This window comes from Denticeps clupeoides, chromosome 2 (genome assembly GCF_900700375.1).
Source record: "Denticeps clupeoides chromosome 2, fDenClu1.1, whole genome shotgun sequence".
Classification (NCBI taxonomy): domain Eukaryota; kingdom Metazoa; phylum Chordata; class Actinopteri; order Clupeiformes; family Denticipitidae; genus Denticeps; species Denticeps clupeoides.
In genome coordinates, this window is record NC_041708.1 from 31,730,735 (window position 1) to 31,752,717 (window position 21,983).

At 44.5% G+C, this 21,983-nt stretch overlaps 2 protein-coding genes across 3 annotated transcripts; one reads left to right on the plus strand and one right to left on the minus strand.

The window, feature by feature from the left end:
* Positions 1-297: 297 nt before the first annotated feature.
* pcolce2b (procollagen C-endopeptidase enhancer 2b) lies at positions 298-7,495 on the plus strand. The gene is made up of 9 exons (XM_028968005.1): positions 298-437; positions 662-770; positions 1,549-1,804; positions 2,882-3,006; positions 3,349-3,485; positions 4,384-4,547; positions 5,421-5,504; positions 6,157-6,324; positions 6,803-7,495. The coding sequence occupies exons 1-9, from the start codon at positions 355-357 to the stop codon at positions 6,931-6,933; spliced, it is 1,257 nt and encodes a 418-aa protein (XP_028823838.1). The 5' UTR covers positions 298-354; the 3' UTR covers positions 6,934-7,495.
* A 560-nt stretch (positions 7,496-8,055) lies between these two features.
* trpc1 (transient receptor potential cation channel, subfamily C, member 1) lies at positions 8,056-21,983 on the minus strand. 2 transcript variants are annotated; one of them, XM_028970199.1, is made up of 13 exons: positions 21,522-21,983; positions 20,917-21,071; positions 20,738-20,839; positions 19,116-19,318; positions 17,765-17,896; positions 17,314-17,509; positions 15,883-16,219; positions 14,285-14,424; positions 13,563-13,712; positions 10,523-10,713; positions 10,092-10,293; positions 9,110-9,304; positions 8,056-8,544 (listed from the first exon to the last, which is right to left on the minus strand). In XM_028970199.1, exons 1-13 carry the CDS (start codon positions 21,715-21,717, stop codon positions 8,317-8,319), a joined length of 2,427 nt encoding a protein of 808 aa, XP_028826032.1. In that variant the 5' UTR covers positions 21,718-21,983; the 3' UTR covers positions 8,056-8,316. The 2 variants fall into 2 exon arrangements, with proteins under 2 accessions (XP_028826032.1, XP_028826033.1); XM_028970200.1 differs by lacking the exon at positions 13,563-13,712.

Here is a 21,983-nt window from a genome sequence, read left to right on the forward strand (position 1 = left end):
TGCAATATTCAGCCACTTCGGTTTCTTTTATATTTTAAGTCAAATTTTATGTTTGTATTTGAAGTTATAGTCAGGTGTTCCGGTGGTCGATGCCCTCTTTTTTTCGGTGTTTCCGCCTTTGATCCCAGATTTTTGGGAAAGGACAGCTGTTGCCTGCTCCCTCCTACCACGCAGAACAAACGCTATATTCATCTGCTCCAGCTTGCAGCCAGAGCAGCAAAAAAAAAAATAAAAAAAACTCCCTCCCCAAGGAACTTCTGGGTACTTCCTCCCCCCCCCCCCCGTCTGAATACAACATCTCTCAGTCCACGGAACACGCGAGACGCACGCCGCGCCGTCCGGTTCCAGGCAGCGATGTGGTGGAGGATCTGCAGCGGGTTCTGCGCATGGGGTCTGCTGCTGCTCGCCGGGATCCGGGCTCAGTCCCGCCAGCAGAGGTACCTTCTCTTCTTCGCTTTCCCCTCCGGCGTGTGTGTGTGTGTGTGTGTGTGTGTGCGCGGGATAAAAAAGTAACCGGACGGGGTCGTGCATTAGACGCTAAATGCGCCAGGCTGGGGTGGAATGCGTCGCTTGCCGTGGTGCGGTTCCGTCGTGCCACGCATTCCGTAGATTGTATCTCAGATCCCCCTTTTCGTTTCTTCTAACGCTTTTTCTTTCGCAGACAGAGCTTTGGATGTGGTGGGAACCTCACGGGGGACTCCGGCGTCATAGGTAGCCAGGGGTACCCGGGAGTGTATCCCCCAAATACCAAATGCGTGTGGAGAATCACGGTGAGTTGGCTTCACTGTCGGGGAAAGAAAATTCCCCCCCGACCATTATGGTTTGCTTGAGTACGATAATTATAGACGCAAGAAACGTGGCGTGGGGAGATCACCAAAATGACGCAGCAGTGCGCTGCGCCTCAGTAATTTGGGGTGCCCATGTGGGCGTCTGAGTTTTGGACATGATGCTAGTAGTTTGTCACCAGAGCCCAGAGCACGCAAGTGTTTTGAATTGTCGCGATGATCTTTTCATTTTCATATTCGTTGTTGTCGTTGCCATAAGGCCACACTTCTGTAGTTATACATTAAAGACCGATGCTGGCATCCAGTACCGGTGTGTTGAGATGGCGTTATGATGACGTTTTGCTTTGTGCAAGTTAAAGTCTTACATTTACGGCATTTATCAGACACCCTTTTCCAGAGTGACTTACAATCAGTAGTTACAGGGACAGTCCCCCCCTGGACTTAGGGTTAAATGTCTTGCTCAGGAACTCAATGGTAGTAAGTGGGATTTGAACCTGGGACTTCTGGTTCATAGGCGAGTGTGTTACCCACTAGGCTACCACCCTCAAAATATACAAGATTTGAAACAAAGGAGCAAAAATAAATGGAAAAGTTTGACGAGGATGGGATTCGGACCCACGCGTGCAGAGCACAATGGACTAGCAGTCCAGACCTTAACCATTCGGCCACCTTGTCTTTATAGTAGTCATATATTATGTCATTATCACCTGTCACCTATTGAAATGTGTACGTGAATCCGAATTTTTTTTTCTCATTTGCACAGGTCGCCGAAGGTAAAGTTGTGGTCCTGTCGTTCCGCTTCATCGACTTGGAGAGCGACAACCTGTGCCGGTACGACTTTGTGGATGTTTACAGCGGACACACCAGCGGCCAGCGGCTTGGCCGCTTCTGTGGGACCTTCAGGCCCGGCGCCCTCGTCTCCACCGGGAACAAGATGCTCGTGCAGATGGTGTCCGACGCCAACACGGCTGGGAGCGGCTTCCTGGCAGTTTACTCCGCCGCGCATCCTCACGAGCAAGGTGGAACGAATTACTGTGTGCGGCCGTAAATCCCCCCCCCCCCCCCCCCCCCCCTATCAATTTATGGCTGTGCGGTGGCCGTGTCAGCAGTTAAAACTGTAAACGCCGCCATGTTTAAAGCACACTGGGTTAAAGACATTCGTCATTTGGACTGAGAGTTCAAAGGCCAAGCTTACATGAGCTCTAAAACAAGGCCATTAGCCACCCACTTTTCCCCCCGAAAAGGTCACTTTAGGTGACAGAGGATTATTCCTCTTTGTACAGCTCTTTTATAGCATCGCTGTGTATATTTCCACGTATATTTCCATATTTCCACGCTTGGAGAAACAGGCCTGGAGCCCGGGGGGATACACACTGGTGCACAGTTTACAGTGAGATGTGGAATTTCTACCTCTGCCTCTCCTTTTTTTTTTTTTTTTTTTTTAACCAATCTAACCATTATAGGACAAGGGCAATGAGGCCCTGGCTCGTCGCGGCCAACATCTCCCCATTCTTACAAGCATGCCGGAATTTTAATTGCCGCCCGTCCTCCTTAGCCCGCTGTCCTGCAGGAGCCGACAGCTGAAACAGAGCTGTCTTTAGCACCGTCCCTGCCCTGGCCTCTGTCCAGCGTTTGCTCAGCCGATGACATGAAGTTAAGTTCTATTCTGTTATTGTGTCCTTTTGAACCGACGTTGCTGTGTCTGTGCAGCCGATGTTCAGACCGCCTTATATGGCTTTGAGATCACGCCGAGGGCTTTTCAGGTGGACACAACTCGCGGCGGTGCCTGGAGGCAGGATATTTTCTTTATTTCCACTTTGACGTCTTTTTTTTTTCCCATGATACTAAAAGACATTGGCCACATGTTACCCTTTTCAACAGCACATTGTAAGTAGGAGTAACAGAATGGTGGTCAAATGTGAACTGATACTGAGCATTATAGCGTATCCTTCATCACGGCTCATTAAAAGGAAATGCGAGTTCACCACAAATGGGGGGTGTCTATATATAATTTCGCTGTGGTTTGAAGAAATTATGTTGCATGTAGTACAGATTTGGGGGGGGAGTGGAAGCTCAGTTTTCTTTTATCCCTGCAGGAGATCAGTACTGTGGGGGCCGGCTGGTGAAACCCTCCGGGACTTTCAAGACCCCAAACTGGCCAGAAAAGGACTATCCAGCTGGAGTGACATGTACCTGGCATATAGTGGCACCCAAGAACCAGGTATGAGAACTCTTCATGTGCATTTTTTCAAGGCTTCTTCTAAATTATGCTCTAAAAGAACCCACGGCACTGTTAGTCCTGTCATTTTGACAAAGCCACTCGGAAGCCTGGAATAGCTCACAATATCAACATCTCTTGAAAAAGCCCTTCACCTGTGACACACTGCTGCCTAAATGACGTTGCTCAGTAACCGCTGGATCGGATTTGTCATGAAAAATAAATCAAAGGTGTATGAGTATGTTTATTTTTGATAGCCATATATCAGTGTTAAGTGCAACGATAAAACCACTGGCATATTCACATTTACATATGACATTTGGCAACATTATTTTGTGCATCCAGATTATCGAAGTGAAATTTGAGAAGTTTGATGTTGAGAGAGATAACTACTGCCGGTACGACTATGTTGCCATTTTCAACGGAGGGGAGATCAATGACGCCAAGAGGATTGGGAAGTTCTGTGGGGACAGCCCTCCAGCGTGAGTCCCTCCTTTCCATAGAGTTCTGCATCACATCACTGTCAGTCCATATTATGCTCATCTCTGATGCAGGGATGGTCGTTGAATAGCAATGTCCAATAAAAAACACCTAGAATAGATTTGACATTCCTGTGCATGAAAGTGGGATGCTTCACAACCTTCCTGAAAAAACTACTTGCTGGTGTCTGCTCGTTGTAGCTGGTCTTGGCTGCTACAATGGCAAACCGAACTTGGTCAACCTAAGCTGATCTTGGTGACCTGGGGAAATCTCAGCGTGTGACTGGCTTAAAGTAGCTGCAATTTTGCAGCACGGCTGAATTTCGTGAAGAGACATCAGGTATAGAATTAGGGGACAACTAAGACCAATATAACAGCAAAAAAAATAATAATAGGGGTCCTTTGACTGATACGACCAGTGCGAATATATACTGGTCATACTAGCTGTTCAACCATTTAACCCATTACAAATAATGGAAAAGGATAAAAGATAAATAATACCGGAATCTCGCACAGCTGGAACACAGTTGGGTGCACAAATTTGGTTAAAAATAATGACCTTGTTGGCCAGCCAATTGATTGTATGTTGGCTATGTTACATAGCTAGAAAGAATCTTCAAGAAGCTAAACTGTGTTGGATAATTCTTTCTGTCACCCAGAACACAATGTTCATTGAAGGTTTTATGTCAGATGTCCCATGATCCTGGACATTTCGTGGTACTCAGGTCTCATGTTCTTTGCTATGTCTTGTGCACCCGATTACCTTGATTGTTATCATCTGTAATTACTCTCATGCATCCCTCATTCTGAGCTATTTAAACTTATTGAAACGGATTTGCCTGAGTTTGGATGAAAATATGCTATTTAAAGCAAGCAACTGTGTGTCTCTTCCTCCAACCAGGCCAGTCTTCTCTGAAGGCAATCAGCTCTTCATTCAGTTCCTCTCAGATCTGAGCTTGACGGCAGATGGGTTTATTGGACACTACAAGTTCAGACCCAAGAAGTTCCCCACAACTACTGTACCTCCAATCACGACAACACAGCCAACAACGACAAGACCCATACGTAGGTACCATAAAGCAGTGTGTTTGAAGACCTTTTTTGGCATCTGACATCGGTTCTTTAAGATTATTGTTATTGGTCACAGCTGCTGTATTTAAAAAAAACACCATTCACACAACCCATCAACCTTAGTGAGCAGTGGGCAGCCATGACAGGCGTCTGGGGAGAGGTGTGTGGGGACCGTGTTTTGCTCGGTGGCACCTCAGTGGCACCTTGGCTGCTCGGCATTCGAACCGGCAACCTTCCGATTACGGGTCCGCTTCCTTACCTGCTAGACCGCCACTGTCACCACTATTCTCACTTGCCATGTGTTTCAGTGCACTTAATTGAAAGTGTATGATAGTCAGTAATATTCATACTGGGAACAAAGTAACCCAGAGTGTAAACTAGTTTTTAATGTCAGTCAAAGTGAGGACGCTGAGAGGTGGGAAAAAAATTGGAGAACCTATAACATCTGTTACACACAGCCCAGGTCCGGTTCATTTCATCCTCTGACGCCCATATGTGGGAGTTAGATTCTCGGTCTGTCTGAACTACTGGAGACACACCTGGACACAAATGAACACGTGCACTCATTCACCTTATGCACTCAAAGCGTACCATTGTCTCTCTTCCTGTGTGCTATCTGATTATCTGATTGGACCAAAGCTGAATGCAGTGGGTGTTCTCAAGGCTCCATAATGAAGACAATAAACCCTCTAAAGGACAGATGAAAGTATATATTTTATATGCATAACTTGCAAACCCCTGTATACCATGTGTAGTTGGTGCACTGGAAACACTTGCTCCAGGGTGGAGCTTCAAAGTAATATCAGCTCTCTCCCTAACTCTCCCTCTCTGCCTAAGCGTGTGTGTGTGTGTGTTTGTCTCATACAGCTTTGAAGTACTCTGCAGCACTCTGTCAGCAAAAATGCAAGAGGAAAGGAACCCCCGAAAGCCATTACTGTTCCAGCAACTTTGGTAAGGGCGCAGCTGCCGCAGCACAGGTCTGGCCGCGTGCCGGGGGGGAGGGCGAGGGGGTGAAAATTAATGGAAGTTTTTCAAGCGATTCCTTGATTTTTTTTTTTCTTCTTCTTCGTCTCGAGAAGAGCACAGTGGATTTGTGTATGGGCCACAGTTGCCGTAGTGTAAATGCAGGCCAGTTGACCGTAGGTAAGCTGTTGGTAAATGAACGTGTTGATTCAGAGTTGCTCCTCTCGGCCTCGCCAGCCACCCGCTGGAACTGGGAAATGTTTGTATCCTGGGGTGTTTACCAAGCGAGACAGGACGTTTTTAATCATGGCTCATTGGATTTGCATATGGAAAAGCAACTGGTCTGATGAGAGTTGGACGATGCACAAGGCATGTCCACAGCTTCCACAGTGTGTTTGCCATTTAGAAATGAGCATTCAGTAACAAACGTTATCTGTGAAATTTGCTACATTTATATGAATTAATATAACAGTAGTTATAATGTTTTCAACATTTTAATGTTATCTTTGGACATTGAGGACACTGTTTTTCATTTAATTTGCATATGATATTTTTCTGTGAACTTTAACTTGTATTTTATTATATTCATGTATGTTCTTTCTTGTGAGACGGAATCAGTTGATTTTGTGTCCTCCCTCAGTGATAACAGGGACGGTCATCACTGCAGCGATGCGAGGGGGAAGCACATTCGCCACCATCAACATTATCAACATCTATAAGGAGGGAAACTTAGCCATCCAGCAAGCGGGCAGGACGATGAGCACAAAGGTTGTCATCCTGTGCAAAAAGTGTCCCCATGTCAGACGAGGTGGGTGTTTCTGGGACGAGCTCCCAGAGCGAATTTTCATTCAAGCCTTTCATTTCAACCAGCCACTAGTTGGGATGTATTCTAGAAGGCTTTGGTGGTGCACATTTAGTCATACGACTGAGGGCTTTTGATTATTCATCCTTCACTGAAATGTATTATGCTTGAAATGAAACGAAAGTGTTTGTGGATGCAGTTCATCTAGAATGAATGGAAATGGCAGGAGATGCTTTCAGGAAATAGAGTTTGTGAGTAGATCTAATGCACTCAATTAAATGGTGAACTGCAAATTGCGTTCAACCCCCCCGATGTTTATTGACAGACGCTTATTATATTGTGTCCAGTGAAGAGGTGAATATGTTTATATCTTTGTATATAAGCATATCGATGGCTGCCTGGTGTGACTGTTCTGATTTATGGCCCTCCTGAATGTCTCTGCCGTTCCGCCACTGCATTCAGGCCTTTTCTGTGATTTCAACAGGCTTCAGCTACATCTTCATGGGTGAGGCAGACGAGGAGGGCCGAGGGAAAATTGCCCCGCAGCACTTTGTCATGGCTTTCAAAGCCAAGAACCAAAGGGCCTTCAGCACACTGAAGAACAAGCGCTGTTGAGTCCTTACATTCCTCGAACTTTCCCGTCTGATGCCGGCGTCCATACTTTCAGCCCGTGCTTACTCGCCCAACAAAAGATGGGAAGATTGCCTGAGTTTGCCCCCGCCCTGCATGTCCAAGCTGTTCCTACCAGCTTTCTCCAGGAACTAGAAGACATATCTAGAGCTCTTACTGGCTTACCTGTTTCCACTGTGGAGTAAGACCACAATCTAAGCAGGACTATAAAGGGGTCATCGTAGAAGAAGAGGAACATGAGAGAGGAAAAGCTGACTATTTGAATTCATACTTTGTTCAAACAACACTCATGAAGTCAATTATGGGTGAAGAAATGTGGAGAAGATCTTAGACACTTGTGCAATATGTTTGTTAGGTTGCTTGTTTCCTACAGTACATCTTCCTCATGAATGAATCCTAATTTTTCCCTGTTGGCTTGCATTAGACTGAAATGTTTGAAATTGATAATGCCAATATATAACAAGTATTTTCATATCGAACAGTTCCTAGTTGTGATTCTTAATTTATATTTGATTGTTTTGGAGAGAAAATAAAAGGTTATGACCAGGCTGTGGCTGGTTCTTTTTCAAGGGTGTCCATAGTTTTGGAGAACTCGCGCTCAATTTGAACAGGTCAAAGCAGGATAATATTTCACAGGCAATAACAATTTGTTTAACTGAGGACCAGCGGCATCTTTAAAAGCAAACAGTCACTACTGGAGAAAGAGCAGGTGCTGAAGGCAACTATTCGGTACTGGGAATAACGTCCTGGCATCTGCTGCTGTTGGAAGGAACAGCAGTCAACTGAGTTCTTTGTGGGATTTGCTCTGGTCCCGTGGTCGTAAAACCTACATTAAAAAAAGCAGTTAGTGCTGACCTTGGATCAATTTTGCTTATTAGCTTGTAACGAATGTGGCCACACGACAGACCAAAAAAATCAGATTCTGTTCTAGGGTGAAAATGGGCCCCTGCTGTCCCTTTAAAAGTCTCTCACAGCTGTTCAAAAAAAAGTGCATGGAAACATCAACCTGCTGTCTGGAACTTGTCATGTTTTTTTGGGCTTCACTCATGGCGTAGCATAAATGAACTGTCCTGGCATTAGAAAATGGCTTGTTGACACAGACCAGCCTTTCATTTTTCATAAATCTTTATTACATTATTTTGTTGAAAAGAATACCTTTTACAAAACAAGTGGGAGGAAAGAGCATTACATAAGTTCTGAACGTGGAGGCTTTGGTGCTGAGAGTAGCTGTGTTATTTATATAATTCCAGTCAGATTTGAAGAACTTCACTCTCTTACCCCCCTTTGACCACTTCTCTGTGTTTCAGAAAGAAGTGATGGATGGTTCTGAGCATGCTAGGGTCACCTTTGAGTTATGGTGCACAGAATTTAGCTTCGGGGATAAAACATGGCGTATTTTGAGGTGCGGAAGCCCAGCAGGTCCCTCATTTCATTGCGGAACTTGGAGAGGTCCTGGCGCAGGTCGTTGAGGTTTTCCACGGTGGCCTGGTCGGTGCTCTGCATCTTCTGTCGCGTGGAGGTCAAGTAGCGGTGCACCAGGCAGCACATGATCTTCTGATAATTTTCATCCCTCTTCTGCTTCAGGTTCTTCCATTCCTGAAAACCAAGGAACAGAATGAAAACTCAAAATATTGACCCGAACATCATTTGAGGTCTTTTAATGACAAACTGAGCAGAATATTATTGCATCCTTTTAAAATAAGTTGATAAAAAGGAATCTTGTTCCTCCAGATGCCCTCATGTTCATGACCAAATCTGTCAGTGGATTTAAAATGTCAGAATGTCAAGACACAAAAACATCTCTGTTAACATGGAGCAAATCCAGAAAACATTTTTGTTGGAAAAAATGTTAATTTGGAGCTCAACTAAAATCGCAAGTTTTCAAATATACATTTTACGCAGCAATTACTATGAGGGTTCCTGTTTCAACTTTTTATCAAATTTTCCATAAACAGCTACAACTGTGTGTCTGAATAGTAATGACTTATCTTTTTATATGAAAGGTTATTTTTCCAGCAATTTAATTTGTTGTTACCTTTATTATGGGGTACACACATTTCAACAATATTTCACATTCATCATACATGTTTTAATTCACATCTGCACACTCATAAGCACACCCCCTTTTGCTTGTCTACCTGTAAGCTTCGTTCTTTCTCACCTTCAGGCTGTTTTGTCTCTTCATTTTGCCAGTGGAGGTGTGGGAACAGATCCATTTGCTCAGGCTGGTCACCAGGTAGCACACTGTCTTCGGGGAGGGCAGAACGTTGAACGGTGGTGGCAAGGTGCACTTGTCATCAAAATAACTAAGCCACAGCTTGGCACGAGCAAACTTCCACTCTTTGTCCTCGTGGTTCTGAAGAAATTATGCATAGGAGAACCTAAGCAAGGTCTAACCTGAGCTTACAGCAATGTTCTCGAATAGCTGTGTTCTATGCACCTATTCAGGCTTTCCAGGTATTTCCAACTCTATTCTGAACAGTGTGTGACCATGTTAATTTTAGGGACAACTAGCACCCAAATTACAAAGAAATGCTGCCTTGCATGATACTTATTTAAGTTTTAAGGTCCCCTGACATCATTTCTGAAGTCTGAGCCGTAGTGCAGTAACACAGCCACTTTGAGCAAGTCCCACAATGAGCAGTCGTGAAAATGACGTCATCAACTCCATTCACCAACCACAATGTATTGTGCAAACAGGTAATCGAGTCACCATTTTTCCCGAAAAAATAAAATTAACCAGTGTTTGTAACCCACTGAGTCTCGCATGATGTAACTAATTTTTTTTTTTTTATATCTAATCACTGAACAACTGCAATTCTTTGCACATTTGGAAGACGTGGTTAGTGGAGTTACTTTGTAAGGGGAGAGGTGGGAAATTCTCTGGGGCAGACAAAGCATGAGGAAGGGAAGGTAACCTTTCCTATAAGGGGACAAATTTGAGATCTGGCTGCCTGAAATGTCACTCTCTGAACGGTGAAGCAGAATGGCCAAAGCATGCTTTACACCTATTCACTGCAGGAGCATAGACAGGCTAGGGGAACTCATATTAATAAAAAAAAATCTCACCATGTGAAATTTTCATGATAGGGGACCTTTAAGATGAAAGAAATGTGTCACTGGTGTTGTCCCACACCACTCACCGCAATCTGCCTAAAACTCTTGTGCAGCATGGCCACCAGTAGTTTGGTGAGTACGATGACCACCACAATGTTATATGTTCCCACGATGAGGGCACCCACGAACGAGCGCAGCTCTTCTGTGTAGCTGATTCTGGTGACGAACAGTGCCACGTGGGCGAGGGAGAAGATATACCAGAAGAGGGCATAGCAGGTACCCATAAACCTAGAGGAACAAGAAGGTTGTGATCATGCCATTATCCTGTTTTTAACTGAAACCACTGTAAATCAGCACGAGTACATAATTAAATAAATGTGTTAAGTTATTTATTTGAACTGGTGTAGAATTAGCTTCAGTTCAATCAAGCTGCCCTACAAATCAGTCCTTGGATTGGTGTGGATGAAAAAATATGTTACGTATTTAGCAATACAGCAAGTGATGAGGAGTTCATTACGTGTGGAATGCATCATTGCTCTGGCGTGAACAGAAGATTCCCTCGCAGTCTTTTGCCTCCGTCTGGTTCCTGGACGGGTCTTTCTGGTCTTTCCCATAAAGCTGCGTGAGGCCGATGGTGAAAGAGATGAGGACCAGGAGGAAGAGGCCAAGAAACTTGCCAAACTCCTGCAGCATCTGGCCCATGGAGATCTGTAGAAGACCGATGAATCTGAATGATATACACACTCACTAGCTGCCTTTTTATACATTTCTGTTATTGCAGTTTTTGCACTTTTTTTTTTTACTCTGAACCTTATTTCACATATTTTAGCACTGTTGTTCTTCTTTGTTGTCTACATGCTTTGTTTGATGTTACTCTTGTTACTTTTGCACTGCCTGTGTCTCATGTCTTTGCACTTCATGTAGGTTTGTCGGTGTCGCACTTTATGTCGGTCTGTAACCTTGTTTGAATGTTACATGTAGCACCAGGTTCTGGGGAAGCATTGTATTGTACTGTCTAACATGTATGTAGCTGAAATGACAAAAAACCTCACTCGAACTTCAACTGGGCACAGGGCACCCACAGGCACACACACACACACACACACACACACCATTCACTCACACCTATGATCAATTCAGTCGCCAGTCCATCCCGTGTGCATGACTGGATGACTGGAGGAAACCGGAGAACCCGGAGGGAACCCACACCAGCATACACACAAGGTCTGAGCCAGAAGTCCTTGGAGGTGTGAGACCATATGAACCACATATACCCTCTTACATCCTAATTTACATCCTGCTAAAATGAGAAAACTGCCAATGCCATTTTGAGCTTCAGCTTCTCTTCCAGATCTAGAGTACATGCAGTTACGGCATGTTGGAGATAGTGTTAACTTTATCCAACTACTTTTTTTTCCGGCCCTACAAAACTAAAACCAAAGATCGCTGCCCTGACACTCCTTGGGGCCCCGAGTGTAAACGTTCCACACAGACCTGATTCAGAGATTGCTATTTTTACACACAAACATGCACAAACCAGCATTTGTATGTTTGTTCTGGAAGCCTCTTATATATTTAGATCGTCAGGAAGCGTAAAGAGAGACTTGCTATATTTTCTCTGAAGTGCCCTATGTCCTGAAGTGCTTTGCACATAAAGTGGCTCATCGTTCCTTCAATTCACTCTTGCAAAACCCTATGAAGCTGCATAGGTTTGAAAAATAGAGAGACTCTTGGAGCAACTTTCTCCCTCCCCCAGCCACTGTGAATAGATACTAAATAGATGTTTCTTTAATAGTAAAGATCTGTGCTATGTTGTTACAGTACACTCATGGGACACGTATGCATGTGAATGCACATGGGAATACAGGTGTCAGTTCTCCAAAGGCTGACTTGCTGGCCTGTTCTGATTACAAATGCAAAAGAGGCAAAATGGTACATTTTTTCAAGGTGATATAAAAAATGGGCTTCACCAATGTCAGCTAATCCTTACGATTTACACAAATAAACAAATTGAAACCAATAAAGGACAACCTACTAGTTATCTACTAGACATTCTCACATGCTTTTCCCTTTGTTTTATTGGCCAGACTAAAACCAAACACAAAGATAGATTATCTTCACTTTTGTTCAAGAATTCGTAAGATTAATTTCCAAGCAGTGCCTGCCACTATGTTTCTCCAGAAATACGGCCAGACTGTCTGCATGATGAAATCCATTTACTTCTGACTCACTGTTTCCACAAGTCATCCTTCACTCAGCAGTGGGTGGTGGGTGGGGTGTCAGTCTGTGAGCCGTAGGTGCCCCCCATTCCTCGGACACATAAGGACACCTCACTCCATTTTCTGTATAAAGTGTCTAGGAATACGCACATGATTGCAAAGGTCTTAAACCCCCTTCTATGAAGTAGACACACACACACACACACACACACACACACACAGCACCTCACAAACCCTGTGCCCGTGGGAGTATTATTTCTGTAACCAGAGGTTCAGCTTTTACATGTAAGGGTATATAGCTGTGTGGCTTAGTTGAAAACCCCTAGCATGAATATCTGCGGGCATGAACTATGCTTGTAATGAGTGTATTTTTGGCAGTGTGGGAAGGGGTCTCCCAGACATTGCTAGCCTATGCTGATTACTTTTCCATCTCGCTTTGCCAGGCGGTGATGTCACACTCTGAGCACGTGCAGACAGTGAGAGACAGGAGAGGTCTAGTCTTGAGCTCACTGCTCACACATCAGCTGTTCAAACCAAAATATCAGGAAATGGACGTGGATACAGAATGAAGCTGCTCATAACAGCAGCCTCTTCCATTATGCAATATCCTGGCAAATATAATCCAGTGTGTGTGAGTGACAGACACTGCCAGGAGTGATGGCAAGACATTTCTGTAAAAAAGCTCTGGAAAAAAGATGTGAAAAAAGAGGAATTTCTGTTTCTACAGCAGCCATTCCATCCTTGTTATATATGTTGAATTCCAACACCATCACACCATATTCAACAGGAAAATCTGATGGCTATAATGGATTTAAAGTGGTTTAGTAATCATTGTCAGCTAACATAATATATGTTGGATGACAACATTTTAATTCAACTGTTACTCAATTTCATCACCAAAAGACATGAAAAACAATGTTTTGTGGAGCATTTGGTGCGCCATCATTTGAGAAAAATAGAAGTTCATTCATGTAAAAACAGCTAGATGTACATTTATGAGATTTGGTCCCTTGAATGAAAGTGAAGTGATTGTCATTGTGATACACTGCAGCACAGCACACGGTGACACAACAACCATCACCCTTGGTAAGCAGTGGGCAGCCATGACAGGTGCCTGGGGAGCAGTGTGTGGGGACGGTACCTTGGCGGCCCGGGATTCAAACCGGCAACCGTCTGGTTATGGGGCCGCTTCCTTAACCGCTAGGCCACCACTGCCCCATGACATAATACTATGATCAAATTGATCATAGAAAACAGAAGCTGCATTTCTCTTTCCTTTTCAAAAGGTTTTAGAAATGATTTAGTCAAAAGTAATGCCTGAAATTCCAACATGGTTACCTGTAATGGTCCCAAGATGGAGCTGGTGGTATACATGAAGAACAGGCGCAGATAGCTCAGCACATTGGCAAAGGCAAACAGGCCCTCTGCCACCAGGATGGGGTGGAAGGCATCCCAGTTCTTCCTCTCAGTGTCATTGACATTCTTAAACTGGTGTAATGGGGACATTAAATTATATTCGTTCTATTTTAAAGATTGCATGTAAGAATAAAATTATATTTTCCTAACTCCAATACACAGCCTGTCACATTCAGAAGAAAAAAAAATTATCAGGGCAGCACAAATGCTACATATATCATCCCCAGCAGGTCACAGTACTTGAATAAATGTACTGAAATATTCATAATAATTCATGATGCATCGACAAACAATGCAATACTACCATGTTGTAGTTTCATACCATGTGATTGCAAGTTGCAGCATAGTGACGGCTACAACATAGATTAAAATATGGCTCCTAGAATGTCTTTCAGACAACGTGGTGTATAATATAAATATATTTTTATACAAGAGAAAATAACAATATGGATATTTAAATGTAATAATCAAACAGATTTAATGATTTCATTTGAATGTTACCTTCTAACCAATATTTTAGTTTTCTCAAAGTTTCAGTTTTGACAAAGACGGTTGTTTACATTTCATGTTAACTTGGCTTTTTCTGTATATTGTATATACTGTTATATTTCATAACATTGTATACATCATACACCAATGCTCACCTTACTGTGGGCCACCACTTTGAGAGCAAAGGTGGCCAGGTAAAGAGAGTTCATGACAAAGCTCAGCTGATTGCGGGACTCCTCCAAAAAGTCTTCCAGACCCTCATACCAAAGACGCTTCACATCTGACCACACCATGCCTGCAGAGAAGAGCAACAGTCTTCAAATCCAACAGCTTGGTAGAAGAACTACGGATTGGGCAATACTGACCTTGGACCTCCAGGGAGACTCAAATGTTTTATCCCTAATACTGCTGGCAATCCTATTACATGACTGTTTACTAGTTGGCTCAAAATGAAGGGAGAGGAGCTTACAATCAGTAGTTACAGGGAGAGTCCTGTCAGAAAGTGTCTTGCTCAGGGACACAATGGTAGTAAGTGGGGTTTGAATCTGTGACTCTGTGTGTAACTACCATCCCACCCCACATGCTATATTTCCACTCCCCATGAGGCTTTACTTCAGTATAAAGTTTCTTTAGGTTTGTTGCTGCCATAAATCTCACTGACTGTCACCTGCACACCTCCTTTTCTTATAAATCGCTTTTTTCTTATTTTCACAGCCTGATTTCACCATTATGGCAGATGTCTGGCTCTGCAGGGAAAACTGAATCACACAAAGAAACAGACTGAGATGTGGAATTCGGAGTCGTCATGGTTACGGGTCCCTGAGAGGTACATTTGCAATCCCAGGTTTCCCAAGAGAGCAGCAGACTCGTCAGCTGGACCTGGTACATCACATCTGTATCTAGTATTTTTGGCCACAAAGTATATTTTATTTTGGTATTTAAAGTATTGAATATCATTTAATTTGAGACTGAATAAAAAATAAGGTATTACGGTATGCAAGGGTCTGTTGACGCCAGCATCTCTGTGTCTGGAATATTATTTATATTCAGGCACTTGAGCTAGAAATTCTTCTTTCTTCCCCTTGTGGAGCTTTTCCCCCCAAAGTGCTAGTTCATAACATTTCTATCTAGTAAATAACATTTAATCAAGAACCTTGACCAAAAAGTGAAATTATTTACATATTTTTTCCCCTCATCACTTACTAATTAAGCGCTGTTTTGCAATTCACTGCAAAAAAATGCTACAAGAAAACCTCTGCTGAGAAATGAAAGTCTATTAACCATGCCAAGTGACCATGCTAATGGCCTTGATGAAGAATTAGTGGAGCGCAAAATCGAACAGTTATAATTATACAGCTTTGTAAAAAAAAAGATCTGCATGAACTTGCCAAAAATCTCATGTGCTGAGAAGATTATGGGCATGGCACATAAACATGATCTGCGCACGCTACTACATTATATTAAAGTGTCAAATAATAAGGTCTGGATAGTAGTAGCTTAGTGGGTAAGAACACTCGCCTATGAACCAGAAGACCCAGGTTAAAACCCCACTTACTACCATTGTGTCCCTGAGCAATCACTTAACCCTGTGTGTCCAGGGGGGGACTGTCCCTGTAACTACTGAATGTAAGTCGCTCTGGATAAGGGCGTCTGGTAAATGGCATAAATGGAAATGTAAAATATGTTCAAGTATTTACATAAAAGTGAGGGGTGTGCTCAGTTGATGGGTGGGTTGGTGTTTGGATGGTCTTACCTACAATCCACAGGATAAGCAGGTAGTCGATCTCCTCTAGTGCTGGACCCATGGTGTTTTTTATTTTCTTGTTGTAGACCAGCGAGTACAGGTTGAGCAGGAGCAGGAAGGTGAAGTATGAGGCGCTGTGGATGATGAACTTGACGAAGGGCGTGTGGATGATGTGACCCACTCGTGAGCGAGGCCCCAGCAGGTAGCAGATGGACAGCAGTGGCCACAGTGCTGCCACGCTCAGGACGCTCAGGATCTTCAGACAAGTGTGCTTGCGCCGGTAGCTGGCCATGTCGCCGAACCACACCGTGTTCAGAAACTGTTGGCAGTTGGACTGGGCCACAAACTAGAGTGGGTGGATTTGCACCAGAGGAAGAGACACAATGTGAGCAGGAGATGAAAGAAAAACTCCAAACAACTTACCCCTACTTATCCTCTACCCGGCTTATCTTAAAATTGCCACTTTCATCACAGGTGACAGGAAGAGTCCATGAATGTTTCATGTGGAGAGATCTTTCATTTCATATGTTTCATAATACCTGATATTTATGGCCTGGGCACACCCCTCCTCAGATCAGCAATGACAATGATAATAATAATAATAATAATAATGTCATATCCTTGTTTTCCTGTTTGCTTCCTCTCACTGCTTTTAGCAGATGTCAGAATACCATGTTACAAAGAAGTCAAAGACAACTGCTACAGTCTAGGCCAGGGGTGGGCAAACTATGGCCTGCGAAAATCGAAATTTGTTAAGGACATACGGAGCTGAAACGCACTCTAGCCTCTGGCGATTGTGTTTTGGTAGCACCGGCAATAAAAGCAATGTCTGGGGTGTGGGACAACTTTGACCATGATGTTAATAAATGCCTAACGACATATTCTTGACCAGGTTAAAGAGCTGTGTGCATGCGCACGTTTGAATAATGCATTTACAGCATTTATCAGACGCCCTTATCCAGAGCGACTTACAATCAGTAGTTACAGGGACAGTCCCCCCCTGGAGCAACTTAGGGTTAAGTGTCTTGCTCAGGGACACAATGGTAGTAAGTGGGATTTGAACCTGGGTCTTCTGGTTCATAGGCGAGTGTGTTACCCACTAGGCTACTACCATCCCTATAATAATAATGCGGCGCTTGGCGCTCATTCTGGCTAGAATAAGAGCTTTTTATTTGTATAAACTGGTATCATTCAACCATTTACATTTCATTTAATTTCCCTTTCTTTAGTCTAGGCTGTTTTGATGCCACATACTGAAAAAGGAATTGAGGAAAAGGAAAACTGGTTTAGAATATTTGTAGCCACCTCTGTAACACTTTTTGGAAGGATCTACAGCCACCCAACATGTTCCACTTTTGCCATTAGTCAGAGGAAGTTTAAATCACACGTTCCTTCATTTTAACAGCCCAACGCAGGCAACTTACTCCCCACGGGCCCTACCTCCTTCTGGTTGTACTTAATGGCCAGTTTGAGGCGGCTGAGGTTCATGCGCTCCTCCAGGAGTCCCCGTTTGTCCACGTGGTCCTCGCTGGAGGTGTGGTTCAGGATGACCTCCAGCTCCCGAGAGTTGCGCGCCTGTGCCAGCAGGTCCTTGGCAAACATCTTGCACTGCTTGGCGAGTTCTTCATAATCATTCCTACCCCACAGACAGCATGAGTCACCAGCCTGTTCACATCTGTGCGTTTCAGGCTGGAGGCCACAAATTAAACTAAATGAATTAAAGTTCTCCTGCCTGATATCACGTTCTTATTACTCCCATCCTATTAAATGTTTGAGAGCCCAAGCACTGACACTTTATCACCCACTCCCTAAAAGGAAAGTTTTTCTGTGGACATGGAAATTGAGTTTTTCTTGAATAAGAATAATGGGAGTCAAGCCTGCTGCTCTTTACCTGAACTCCACCTCCACCAGGCTCAGCTCCTTGAGGTCTGCACTGAGCTCGAAGGCCCGCAGGATAGGGTCCTCTTCTGTCAGCATGATAAGGGAAGGGCTGGACAGGCAGCGATAGATGTCGAGGCGAAACCTGCGTATAGTCCATGCAACAGAAACATATTTATGTCATGCCCTGTCTTCTGTAGAACCGATGGGCTCTGCGTGAACAAGCCTAGCATGACGAATAGCAGTCTTTAACAGCAACAACATCATTTATGGGTCCGGTGCAGAGGAAACCGGAATTTTGCAAGAGGCACCTTGATCCTCTGCAGATAGACTGGAACTAATCCAGGCCATCGCACAGTAATTCTTCTGGAGACAGTCACCGAAAAAAGACATAAACACCCCGTACCAGACATGGATCAACCAACTGAACCAGAGTAAGTCTGTGACCTTGAGAAAAACCAACAACAAGCCATACGTTTATGTTAATAAGAAATAAAGGATGAAGTGTATGTAGGTGTGACTGAATGTTATGTGTGTGTGTGTGGGTGTCAGCTGATTGTCTGTGCCCAGTGTCCCGTGATGGGCTCCGATGACAGTAAAGTGACAGTAAATGCTGAGGCACCATATGCAGGTGACACTATTGTGCAACAAACTGCTATGAGAAAACCACCCTTCTAAGTGGTCTGGAAATTAAAAACGGTCCCGTACAAGCTGAAGGTATCCCATAAATGGAATTCTCCAGCCTGGATACAGATTGCTTGGATACAAGCATATATCCAACCTTACTTTTGAAAATGGATAAAAAAAAAACAGCAAAATGATTTCTGGATACATAATAAATAGTTTTGTTGTTTTCATTAAAAAACTATGCAAATGCTTCAGAAATTGTTATTATTTTTGTTTGCTTCGGTGACCAAGCAAACTTCAGATGTAACACAGTAAGGAAAACGGCTTAAACCCTAGTGTGGTCTAAAGATTGCGCAGAAAATATTCCTGCCACCTGCATTGTCCATGTAGCTGTTCCCAAAACATCAGTGCGTTTGTGTCCTTTACGTCCATCTAAAATATGTGTAGGACCTGAAAGTGAAAGTGAAGTGATTGTCATTGAGAAACGCTGCAACACAGCACACGGTGCACACAACGAAATGTGCCCTCAGCTTTTAACCATCACACTGATGGTTGATATGGAGCAGTGGGCAGCCATGACAGGCGCCCGGGGAGCAGTGTGTGGGGACGGTGCTTTGCTCAGTGGCACCTTGGCGGATCGGGATTCGAACCTGCAACCTTCTGATTACAGGACCACTGCCTTAACCACTGGCAAAAAAACTAAAGAAAGGATGAAGCTGTATGCACAGTAGACGTGCCTAGAGTGGCGTAAGCTGTCCTTCTTGTTCTTGGCATTGCAGAGCGTGCATTCACAGCCCACTGCATGTGGCCGGGGCAGGGAGATGTCCTGTTTCAGCAGCATGGTGAGGATCTCATAGTTGTTCCTGTGAGCAGCCAGGATGACTGGGGCGACGTCCATGGTGGTGGAATATTCCGGATTCTGGATGCGCTGCATCAGTTTCTATATAAAACACAAACACAGTGTTTGGCCTCAAGGCAAAATACTATGATAAGGTCCAAACTAAGTGTAATTCAGACAATTTTTGTGTTCTGCGTTACATATCCCAATGTGGGAACAATGGGAAACACTGCAAACACTAGACATCCCTACACTAAAAAATGTTTAAAAGTACCACCTACGGTTTATTCACAGGGTGGAGGTAGCCTAGTGGCGAAACACTCAACTTTAAAGCACAAAGTCACAAGTTACTTTTTCTTTTTTTTTTTTTTTGCTTTTGTACAGGTCTTAGTGGTCCCCTATTACTACATCTGATGTCTCTTTCTGAAATTCAGCCATGGTGCAGAATTACAGGCACTTTGAGCCAGTCCCACATTGAGGTTTCCCCAGGAGGCGCCGTTTCTGTGTCTGTAGCTTTAAATGCAAATGAGGAGGAGAGTGGCCTAATGAAGCTGAGCGGGTATTTGTGGAAATGACGTCATCGACACCATTCACCAACCACATAGTTTGGTGCAGACAGGACATTGTGTAGACGTTCTTTCTAGACACACATTTAATTAACCCACTGTTTCTTCAGGGACTTGCATGACGGACATAAAAAAATACATCTGTGCTCATTTTTACATACAATCACAGAGCAACTGTAATGCTTCACAGGTTTTCAAGCCATGATGGGCGGTGGAGTTGTTTATTAGGGGAGGGGTGGGAAATTCTCTGGGTGGACAAAGCATGAGAAAGGGGAGGGAACCTTTCCCCTTATTATGACATAAGGGGCCAAATTCCAGATCTGACCATCTGAACTGCCGCTCTCTGAAGGACCAAGCAGAACGGACAAGCTCTCTTTACACCCTTCGCCATTTAGGGGAACTTGCCTATCAAGGGAGGTTTTAGCCTAGTGGGTAACACACTCGCCTGTGAACCAGAACCAGGTTCAAATCCCACTTACTACCATTGTGTCCCTGAGCTCCAGGGGGACTGTCCCTGTAACTACTGATTGTAAGTCGCTCTGGATAAGGGCGTCTGATAAACAAATCAATAAAGTTGACTTTGACTTTGAAAATGTATGTAAATGTTCTCCAGATCCATATTTGCAATGTGTTTCTCTGTCTCTGAGAAAGTAAATACTGACAAAACATATAAGAATTAAGACATTAGAGCTTTATATAACAACAGGGCATTAATAATAATGCTTAAGTTCCCCACAATAATTATGGGATAATAGCACATTTTCAGCAGAGCTGAACACATGCCCTTGTGTACATTATAATTCATTTCTGTGAATCACGCGACTTAACATCAAAAACCAAGAGTCAAATTGCAGCTGATGTACGTTAAGTGGCCGCTCGAGTTGGTTGCGCAAAGAGAAGGATGGTGAGATGGCGAATCACGAGGGAGAGGTGGTGTAACAAAGTGGAGACTCACTGCCATGGTGGGCTTGGAGGATCTCCTGGGACGATGATTGAGAAGAATGTCTACTGCCCCCACCACCTCAGAGTCAATGGCCACCAGCAGCGCGTCCGTCGCCTAGAAAAACGGATCGACCAAACCATTCTTAGCATTAGAAAGCCGGCGCAAGCGGCGCAAGCGGCTCTTCCACTTACCTGGCAGCCATGATGCAGCAGCAGCTGCAGGATGTCCAGGTTTTCGTTCTCGATGGCGATGGTGACGGCGTCGCGACCCAGGACATCCACGCAGTTGATGTTCAGCTCCCCGTGGCGTTTCTCCTCGAGGAGCTTCTTCACCATGTAGTAGTCACCTCCAAGTCAGAAAGACAAAGACGCCTGGTCCTTTTCCCCGAATCCTCGCGAAAACCCGAGATCCCGGCGCAAGCCGCGGCGTTTGGCCGGCTGCTAGTCCAACAATAACATCTCCCCAGACAAGGGGAGCAGGTCCCCTGCTCAACCACGCCGGGGCTGACTTTATATGGCCTTAAAGACGGCGTCTCTTCCCACCAATACCTCTCAGAATGTTTCATTAGTCTGTGTGTGTGTGTGTGTGTGTGTGTGTATTTACGGGGAAGGGGGAGGGGGGACAGTCACCTCAGTTTATTGACCAGCAAATATATGAATAAAACAGACGATAAAGTTCTGGCGCAGCAGATTTTGGAGTCTTATGAAGAGACTTGAGGCAGGGGGGGTTGTTCTACGTATTATGCACTAAAACGAACAGAAATAATGTTTTTTTTGAAGGGGCACTACCGTCTTACCTTTCTCGCAGGCCAGCAAGAAGAGCTTCTCGTCCAGCGTCGTCTCCTCTTTCACCTCCCGCACGTCTTTTAACGCCAGATACTTATCCGGAGAGGACGAGTCCGTGCCCTGGTACAGAGCGGCCATGACGACAGAGAGCGAGTAGGGCAAAACACTGATGTGCATCCCACTAGGCAGAGACGACCATTTAACCATGGAGGCTAATTACGCTGGGAAGGAGAACAGCCCCCAGATCTGTGTGTTTGCGCACCGCTGGCCTCGGCTGTCGCATCGGACGGATGAGGGGGGGGGGGGATTCTCAGCGCCTCCGACTCCCCGCCATGATCCTTTTGGGTCCGTTCGACAAAGACAAAAGCAAATAAAACCTCTGGCGCGTCGTCGCCGGGCCTGTGCGCGTATCCCCGCGGAGCATGGCTCCCGCTCGCCTCGCGTCGGAGCCGTGGTCCTGATGGAGCCGCTGG